This window comes from Brugia malayi (assembly GCF_000002995.4).
Source record: "Brugia malayi strain FR3 genome assembly, contig: Bm_v4_ChrX_scaffold_001, whole genome shotgun sequence".
Classification (NCBI taxonomy): Eukaryota; Metazoa; Nematoda; class Chromadorea; order Rhabditida; family Onchocercidae; genus Brugia; species Brugia malayi.
In genome coordinates, this window is record NW_025062479.1 from 13,530,883 (window position 1) to 13,541,388 (window position 10,506).

Genomic DNA, 10,506 nt, shown 5'->3' on the forward strand with positions numbered 1-10,506 from the left:
TTTTTTTTTTTTTTTTTTTTTTTCTTTTTTTTTTTTTATATTAAGGTATTGTTTCACTTGGATAACCTGTAAATTTTAAAGAATTCATTTCAAAAAATGAAGAATTTTGATTGGATAATTAGAATTGAAATTATTTCTTATGATATCAATTTTTGTTTTCTTTTTTCGATTGTTTTATTTGGAGCGCTATATAATTGATCACTTATTCAACATTTACCACTATTTCTTATATTTATTAAAGCTAGGCAGTGCATACAGTTGTGAATGTTTATTGATTACCCTAGATAATCATATGGGCAATTATGGCCTTTCACATAAAAGAACTGCAATCATTGAAATTATAAAATGTTGTTTGTAGACAAATGAGGATTATTCATCTCTAATACGTGTTATTACTAGAATATACTATTTGTTTGTTCGTTTGTTCCTTTTTTTTTTCGGGAATTCTATAAGTTATTCACTTTATTTTGCTACTTTTTATTGTTTACTAATTTATTCATTAATTCATTAATGTTTGAATATTTTCTGATATAATCATTTGCTTTGCTCTTTCATTTTTCGTAATGCTTTCTTTGTCAATTATGGTGCAAGGATTTGTGACTGGTTATTCACAGTTATCATTTATTTAAATATGGCTTTGGATTTTAGTTTTCCCGGTAATTTTTCCATTTAATTTGAATTTTTCAGTTTGTGAGACATCCAGACCAATGGAAGATAAATAATGGGAGAGATGGCCTTAGTGATTACGATTTTGCATTAATCTGATATTAGAAATAGAAAAAAGCAAAAAACCAAGGAACATTTTTTTATTAGATTATGAGGACCTCTTTGTTGAATAGATGATTTTGGATGAGATTTTCAATTTATAGGGAAAGCAATCTTTAATTTAAATCAATTCCATTAGCAATAATCTCCGTGAAGTGTAAGGTTTTCTTTGATTTGCGAAAGTTTAATATGGTTGAAACATTGATTTCCTTAATATCCACTACTATTTAGCACTATAAAGTTGTTTTTAAAGCTGTAAAGTGTCCAAATTAATTATTTCACATAGCCTTACTGACCAGTAATTTCGCTGTAAAAAAAAATAACGGGAACTGCTTATGTTATTTTGTTTGCATTCCAATTTGTCCGTTTTGTTTATTTTGTTTGTTTGTAAATTTACGAGGAATTTGAATGTTGTGAAATGTTCGTCATTGAAGAAAGACTTCTTTTTTAGAGAATCACTGATAAATTGTCCGTTTTTTTTTTTTTTTTTTTTTTTGCTTGATCTCTTACAAATCGAAAATAATTTGAGCATTTCTTAGTGCGAAATTTAGTTTACATACTGAAAAGGCGCTTCATTAAATTTGACTCATTAATTTAGTATAATGTTTATCGAATTTCAATGTTACCAATAAGTAAATTTTTATACTTTATTAAGCAACACAAATGAAAGAAGAAAAACATTTTCAACAAATTAAATCTAATAACTTAAACAATAATATGAAATATTAACATGAGATATCCCACACATTACCAAATTTTATACTTACAACTTTTAGAAATACTAACCGTTAAGAATACATATATAAGCTCATCTTTTGTACAACTAATTCAAAAGACAGATTTGTTTGCCCGATAAATAAATTTTCCGAAAGTAATTACAAATAAGTAATGCTATTGACACAGTAGTTTCGCAACCACCACTGCTTTCTTAATTTCCATAAACACAAATTTGACAGTTTATTCTTAGTAGTGAATTTAAGTAATTATTTTTTGTAAAGCTTTATAAAAATATACTGTTTCCCAATAATAATAAAATAAAACATACCTTCTTAAATTTTCAATGAATAGGGAAAAAGTCATTTTTATTGATAAATATTAAAATAAGAATTTATATAATAGTAAACATGTTCGGAATACTACGTCATGTATGCTTATTAAACGAGGAAGTATTCAACAAAAAAAAAAAAGAAAAGGAACAGAAAATAGTGGTACTTTTATTCGATCATATTTTGTTTTATTAGAATTTAAAATTATTTTCAAATAGTGATTGTCTTTAAAAGATTCTCCTTTTTTCTTTTCGATTGATTTAACAATTCAATTCATATATGTTTTTGATGATGATGAAGAAGTTTCTGTTAACAATCAAAAAAGAATGTAAAAGTAATACTTATACAATAAGTAAAAAAAAAAATTGCATGAAAAAGATCTCATTTAAATGAAATCTTATATATTACAAATAATAAGATTATTGAGTATTTATTGCAAATGAATTAAATACATACTTGATTGCAGTACAGTTTAGCAAACTTTTAATAGTACACGTACCAGTGAAGTAATAGATGCCATAACAATCAATTAAATACATAAAATCTACTAATATTAGTAAAAAATACAGTGAAATATTATCAAAGAACAATTTTACTTCATTTCAAATTGATCACCCGAGAAAATTTTATTATAAGAAATAAAACTTTAATTTATAATACTGTCGTCAGAATAATTTTAAAAAAAAAATTTTATTTAACAATTGTATTGGTTATTCAAATCTCTTCAAATAGCATAATCAATCCTCTAATTATAATGAAATCAGTTATGGTACTAAACAACCACTATGAAATAAAATCGTTGATTTTTTCCTTTTAAATTTCTCAGTACGAATTTTTAAAACATGAAATGAGTAGCTCCTAACATAAATCAATGAGAGGAAAACAAAATGATAAAAGATGATTATTGTCGTTAAGCTTTGAAAAAAATTAAAAAAAGAAAAAACAAAAATATCACAGGAAAATTACATTGAAATATTATTCGCTTCAATGAAAGAAGTGTAACTTTCATGAGCAAATAAGGAATTTACTGATGGGCTGATCGATCATAAAATAACGGCAAAAGTGAACTCGGAAGATGGAATAAACCTGTTCCCGTAATATCACATTCAAGGCGCATCATTGCTACCTAAAAGGTGTAAGTTATTCACTGTTAAACATTACTGGTGCACTATTCATACTTCATTAGCAAATAATATTATAAGTAATCAACTAAGGCATATCACATGATCAACAGCTAATAAAAAAAGTTATTAATTCTAAAGTTTTCCACTGAAAGCAAACCTGATTTGGTGTTTGATATCTCAGGAAATACAACAACAGTATACACTACCATCAAAGAGTTGGGGAAAAAATAAGGTTTTATTAGGCTTGTTAGGTAAACACTTAGAAAAAAAATTCAGTTGAAGTAACCAATGTATATCACATTGAAAATATTATTTTTTCATCGAGATGAATGAAAAAAGATATTCCTATGAATGAATTTTATGCATTAGCAGATAGTTAAAATATCAACTGAAGTAATCAATGCATCATCACATTAAAAATATTACATGAATTTTCCACTGAAAGCAAACCTGATTTGGTAATGTACCATTAAATGATAGAGCAGGTAAAATAAGAGCCATACGTGGTTGCATTGTACTATTTCGATCCGTTGCTGGTAGCAAATAATAATTCTGAAAGAAAAAATAAGAAAAAAAAGAAACTTTAAACAAATGTGATCAAAAAAATTTATAGTACATATCAATAGAATTGTTTACTATTATTTTTAAAACTACTATTAGATAATTAATGAAGAAATTGATGTTTGATTGTAGGAATGAGAACAAAAAATATTTATTAATAAAATAAAATGAGAAAATAAACAATTAACCTTCATCGCAACAATGTAAAGTGTATCTTCGCGTTGTTTTAAATTTCGTGCAAGTTCTGCATACTGTGATTCCATATCCAAAACCGTAAGTGCATCTGTTTTATCTTGTAACCAATTAGTTAAGTAATGTTCGGAACTGATAACATTATAATCCATTGTTTTGCTAAAATATAAATATTTATTTTTTTTTTTCTTTTTTTCTACAACTAAAATAAACATGTATTTTGTTAAAAATAGTACTAGAAATATGCACCGGCATTATCAAATTAATAACTTCATTAATATACTTTTACTACTAATTAATTAATATTAATTGTACAATGTGAAAAAAAAAAAAATAAAATAGAATTATTTTTTAGAAAGATATACACTTGTGATTTGATTGCTGTATTGTCAGCAGTAGAGCTAATCATATCAATATGTCTCCATGTACGTTCACGTATTGCTTTTAAACGTGCGGCTTCCATTTTGTCATTTGCTGTCCTAACAACAATTTTGAGTGTATATAATGATTTTAAGTATATATAAAAAATTTTTAGGATATAAAAATATTACAAAGATCAAAATCATTGAATATTATTTACACTCGATGTATAACAATGAAGCAATTTAATGTTTACTAAAACAATTATTTTAATAGCAAATTTACAAAAAATAAAATACATTTTTTAAAATTGTAAATGTATAATAAAATGATAATATCTTGAAGATTAGCATTAATACAAACCGCTGCTGACGATTTTCTCTACGTTTTATCTTTCTTACCGCAGCATCTTGTACAGATTTCATTGTTATATTCGGGGTTGTTAGCCCTCCGTTTATTGGAACACGAAATATATGTCGAATATGCACAAATTGCAAACATTCATGCCGATTAATCCATGCAAATACATCATTATTCAATCTGCAATAATATATCTTATTAAAGTGAGATTAAAATTTTGACAGATGAAAAGAAAAAGAGAATTTACTAAAATTAAAGCTATAATAATAAATTTCTTATAAATATTACGAAATAATAAATTAATCAATGTTAACCGAAAAGATAATAAATACAATTTGAGTTTTACAGATTTATACAAAATATTTTCCTAATATTATTTCCTAAGAATTCGATATTTTATTCAAGAAAAAGTTCTGCAATATATAAAACAAATATAATTCAAACAATGAAACTACTTCTTTAGAGTTATAAGTTTAAGAATTTTTGGAAGATTAGAACATAGTACCAATGATAACTTCAAAACCTGGAAAACCCCACAAATGGGGTAACATAGGTTAATAACTGAAGATCTGAATAATAGTGGTAAATCAAATGAGATAATTGACTAAAACTTTACCTCAGTTACCTTTTCATAAATTCAATGAGTGTAGTTCTTAGTATCCACCACTTTGAAATAGAGGCCAAATTATTATTTATCAAATACGAAAGAGTCTAGTGTTTGATTAACAAAATATTAATATTGGAGCAAATGTAGAGAGATAAATCATTTGACCTTAATGTTGAATCCTCCAATAGGCTAAGGTTAAGCATAGTTTTTGGAAATTTTTGAAATTCCTCAGCTAAGATTTGAATTTAGAAAGAACACAACAAACTTCATTGCTTCAGTTTGATTTAAATATCTCTTCTGCATGCTATCACATTTCGCTGAATAGTTCAGGTTTGATTGAGATAAAGGATCAGACTTCCTATTTGATTGTGAATTTCCCCTTGATTCCTAAAAAATATTTAATAGTAAATATATAAATAGAATTGTAATTGAAAATTGTAAGAGAAAGATTAAATTATTAAATAACACTAAAACACAAAAAAAGATAATATAATGTTCTAAAATGAAAGAAAATTAAGTAACAACAGCAACTTACTGAGCCAATATCATAATCCAAAGAAAGAAGAGCTCGATCAGCCTTTATTCTATTTTGTGAAAAATATGCATTTGATTTCGCAAAATTTAGTGCAACAAGACTTATTGCATCAGGAACTGGATCCAAATTTCTAAAACCATTTAAATTCATTTCAAAAGAAAGACTTAGAATCATCTCTTTAAATTTAATATTTGTGGATAAATATTCAAATATCCGGTAGTACAATAAGAATAAAAGCAACTTAACTAGTGTAGGTGCTGCTAAAAGATAATAATGAAACAAATCCGAAAAGACAAACAGCGCCAGCTGTAAGCATACTTAAACGACCACCGCTATTTCGATTATTAGCGTTTGATTTTAACACTTCATTCTAAAATCGAATCTTTAGAAAATCTCGAAAAAATTGAAGTATAAAACAAAAATGGACAATACAAATTAGTTAGTCACAATACACTAATTTATTACATAACCTCTCCAATACGATGAATTTAATTCTTTAATGTCTATCTTCTATTTAGCTTTGTTCAATAGCAAAAAAAAGAAATACTTCAAGTCTCAAGTTGAAATTTTTTCAAATCCAAAAATTGCAATTATTTCTATCAAATTGTCAACAATCAGTACTTTAATGCTAAATTTAATTAACTGATAATTTATGTGCAAGCCAATACTTGAAAATTCATCTGTTCAGTTTATATCGGCAATACACAAATAAATTTCTCAAAAATTTCCAAATTTTCTTTAATTTATTGAGTTGTACCCAATATGCTTATTAAGAGTACAAATTATATTAAGCTAACATCTATGAATTCGTTATGTAAGATAAAATTTAAGACACATAGATGTGTCTCCTGCACAAATTTAAAATGCGTTACTTACGTGCTTCCTGCACACGTGCTTATTTGTTACATTTGTTTGTAAAATAGTAACGACATAATAATGCTAAGAAGATAAGCATATACCTCTCTTCGTAAAGTTTCAATAGTTTCATTTAAAATTTCGATTTTATTTTTCAACTTCTCGATAATAGTATCTTTGTTAGCCAAATTTCTTTTCATTTCATTGATTTCCTAAAATATTTAGTGAAACGAAAGAAAAGAGAAAATGAGGAGAGAAAAGAAAGAATGAGAATCATATTATTCTCAAACTAACATTTTTTTTCCGAATCCGAGAAAGTTGCGCCGAGTATCTGTTCCGTATTTTTCTATCCTCTTTTTTACGATCATAGTCCTAAAAAGAAAAAAAAAAATCGCAAAATGCACGGATGAATTTCTATGAACAAAAATTTTATATGTAAAATAATATTGATATTAAAATGGTGCAATAAAAAAAAAAATGGAAAAAATATTCCTCATGGATTAATAATAAGATTATAGAAACAAATAAAATGTCCGTAAGATTTCTTTGGTAATTCAGTGTCAAAAATAATAAATTAACTAATGGGAAATGTAACAAAAGATAATGCAAGCAAAGATCATATAATATCTTAAGAAAAACTTACAAAATAACATCTATGCACCTGTGAATACCTTAAATACAAATAGTTTACCAAAGAAAAAGTAAAAAAAAGGGTGGAAACAATAAAAACGATTCGTTTACTTCACAGTGTCACAAGCTAGTGTTCAAAGATTAAATTAATTAGCTAATATGAAAAAATGGCTTAAAGTTCGCTAGCAGTATGAAACATTAACTTATATCTAGTATCACAACACCTACCACAAAATGAATATTCATTTTGGTACTTCGTTCTGGTCTGCCATAATGTGCAACACCATTTGATAATGCATTGAAAAGATTATTCACAGAAGTAAGGACAGTTGCATTTACATTCTAAGAAAGTGGAAACATTCTAAAAGATTATTTGGTCCATTTTAAAGATGGAAAAATGTGTTACTTTAAACAAAGGAAAGAAAAAAAGACACAAAAAAACAGCTTGCAAAAAGAAAAAAAAAAAAACGGACAGCACGATTTGTAAAAAAATAAAATTATGAAAAGATCAGAATGAAAAAAGTGAAGAATGTGAATGATAAAGTAATGGAATCTTAATGTTTCTAAAGTTACTTTAGCAGGAGTGCTTGTAAATGCTGATGTTGATGATGGTCTTTCATGTTTCGGCGATAGAATCCGTTGTTTGTCTTGATTAGCAGCTGGCTGTGACTAAATTGGAATATCCAAATTAATGTCTATCTCAAGTTTCAAAAAAAAAAAAAAAAAAAAAAAAAGGCAAAACAATAAGTTCGAACAAACTACATCAAAAAATAGACAGAACTGTGGTTGATAATATCTGAAGCAAATAACTATTTAAAACTTACATTATCAGAAATGGAATGGGTTACTGTCGGCATAATGCAAATCACTGGATGACTTGACGTGCTTTTACCATTTGTTAGAATCTGAAAAGTTTCTATTAACAATGTTTAAGCTCATTTTTTAATCGGCTATAGCTTTAATAAAACTTATCTATTACATTCATATTTTATTATTGTTAAGGAAAAAAAATAAATACAGTAAGTTTAATTTCTAAATATATTTATTGTGCACTTGTTCCATATCAAAAATAAGGAATACGGCATGGGGCACAAAAGACATTAACAGAAGAAATGGGATCATTATATAAGCTTAAGCTATAGGAAAAAATTACATGCATTGTAACTATACAGTACATTACTTACTACTGAAATAATTTTAAAAATTATAAAAAGAAAACTTATTTCTATTAGAAAGGTCAAAGTATAAACCTGTTGAAGTGGAATCTGAACGGGAACAAGATGACTTGGATTAGGCGTTGCAGCGAATTTCGTTTCCAACTGATTTATTTGTGAGGCTTGCAAGAAATTTGTAATTCGGTCATTATCAGAAGCATTTTGATCCTTTAAAAACTTATCATATATTTATTTACTTTTTTTTTTGATCTTTTAAAATCTGGTAAATAAATATTTATTATTTCAAAAAATTTCACTAATGTCCGTAGTTAGATTACTCGATTATAACCTGGTAAATTATTGCATTTAATTAATCTTGCAAAATCTCACAATCATATTCAATGATTTTTTTTTTTTTTTTTTTGCGAAATCACTTTAAATAACTTTAAATAAGTAACCAATTATTTAGCCAAATACATACATCTGAGGTAGAATATGTTGGCGAATAATTTCCAGAATCACTGGTGGATGGTGAAGCATCGTTAGGGAATATTTGATTGATTAAATGATTGTCAAGTGTGACAGTATCAAATATTGATGAATCATCTGTTACAAATACTCCATTATTATCTTGTGAATTCAATTCAAGTCCCAAATTATCAATAATTTCCGAAAGCTAAAAGTATCAAATCAATAATGTGTAAAATAAACGCATTCTAAATATTTAATGAAAAAACAAAGAAAAAGAAAAGAATTGATTTATTATTTTAGAAATTCTTACTGACATTGAATATCAACGATTTATACTTTGTATAATTCATTAACAATCGAGAAAAGATTCAAGAAATGTAAGTGATGAAGAGTTGATAACTATAAGCTAGCTTTCTGGATAAATGATAAATAAAAAAGATAACCTGATCATTCCTTTGTTCATTGGTACTGTCAAGATTGATACCAGAATCACTTGGAGAAAGTAAATTCATCAGATGAAACTGATTAAAATTATTCTCCAAATAGCAATAGCTATCATCAAAATCCATTACGGAATCAAAAAAGAATAGTTTACAGATTAATTAGAAACATTAATAGAACAATCCTGAAAAACAATAAATTGTAAAAATACACGACATCACATATATATTAGATAAATACAGTCTTTGCACAGAAATGAAATATGAACAAATTAAGAATGAAATAAAAAAAAATGAAATACTATGAAAGAAGTCAATTAAAAAAAGTGCAATGAAATAATTGGTAAAAAAATAATAAAGATCATAAATATAAAGTCAAAAACAACAATTATAAATAGTGTATGTATTGTAATGACGGCAGGGAGTGAGAGTGAAAATTAGAACACATTGTAAGATATGAAAGAATGAGAAAAATTATAAATATTCCTGTATTATAATAACAGCAGAGATTAAGACTAACAGTAATATATCCTTCTTTTTACAAAAAAAGTGCTAGGATTGACCAACGATTATGATACTCAATTTCTCATCAAATTACTCGATCACATTAAATCGTTGGCTATTTGTCCCATTACCTTACCAGGCGGGGATTTTAAAAGAAAATTCTTTAATTTAATTTGAAATATCTCATTGTAAGCAATTTGTTACTTATACTATTTTAGCAATTAGCAATTTCCGTGACGTTGTAATACACGTGCGTCATCTTATCATAACTTTTTACCCTTTTCATAGAATGTAATTCGGGTAATTGCATTTTGTTAGAGATTTTTAAGAATACGCGCTTGAATATACTTTGTATTACCTTTTAATTTTATATTGATCCATAATAATAAAGCGGGAATATGTTTGGAATATAAAAGCATTTTCGAATTAGCTACTTTTTTCTCTTTCTTCATTCCCCTCTCTCCCTCTCTCCGTTTTTTCTCTTTTGCATTCTTTGCTAGATGTCATTTTACAAAATCTTTTATTAACCCTATAATATTTTAAAATCATCTGGTAATTTCCTCATAATTTTTTGTATTTTGTTATAGAAGATGTGAATTATACTTTAGAAACTTTATATTTCGATTTTTTGTTTTAGTTATAAAAGTGTTGATAGATGTTAAAGTTATCATTTTATTGACTTTTTCATTAATCTTTCATAAATCAACAACATTACAAGCCAAACAATAAGTAAAGATGAGAAGTAATTCGAGTAATAGCCCTATTTTTTTAATGAAATTGTCCTATTCTTTCTTTTTAGCAGTATGAAATTTTTGTTGTGGTAAGAATAAATGATGAAAATTATTTATAGTGGCGTTAATGAAGTGTTATGTTAAGATGTATTAGCATTTCAGTTTGCAAAA

The 10,506-nt window shown here is 26.2% G+C and overlaps 1 protein-coding gene across 4 annotated transcripts; it reads right to left on the reverse strand.

Moving 5' to 3' along the window:
- Window positions 1–2,835: 2,835 nt before the first annotated feature.
- Bma-atf-6 (Uncharacterized protein) lies at window positions 2,836–9,229 on the reverse strand (the record flags this gene model as incomplete). 4 transcript variants are annotated; one of them, XM_043074744.1, is made up of 16 exons in its annotated part: window positions 2,836–2,937; window positions 3,386–3,487; window positions 3,685–3,847; window positions 4,054–4,167; window positions 4,412–4,588; window positions 5,281–5,402; window positions 5,551–5,666; window positions 5,869–5,920; window positions 6,510–6,617; window positions 6,700–6,777; window positions 7,264–7,377; window positions 7,609–7,704; window positions 7,860–7,940; window positions 8,286–8,417; window positions 8,671–8,865; window positions 9,104–9,229. In XM_043074744.1, 16 exons carry the CDS (start codon window positions 9,227–9,229, stop codon window positions 2,836–2,838), a joined length of 1,878 nt encoding a protein of 625 aa, XP_042930678.1. The 4 variants fall into 4 exon arrangements, with proteins under 4 accessions (XP_042930678.1, XP_042930679.1, XP_042930681.1 ...); XM_043074747.1 differs by lacking the exons at window positions 2,836–2,937; window positions 3,386–3,487; window positions 3,685–3,847; ... (2 more) ...; window positions 5,281–5,402; window positions 5,551–5,666 and having other exon boundaries at window positions 5,792–5,920; XM_043074746.1 differs by lacking the exons at window positions 2,836–2,937; window positions 3,386–3,487; window positions 3,685–3,847; ... (3 more) ...; window positions 5,551–5,666; window positions 7,264–7,377 and having other exon boundaries at window positions 5,792–5,920.
- Between the last annotated feature and the right edge of the window lie 1,277 nt (window positions 9,230–10,506).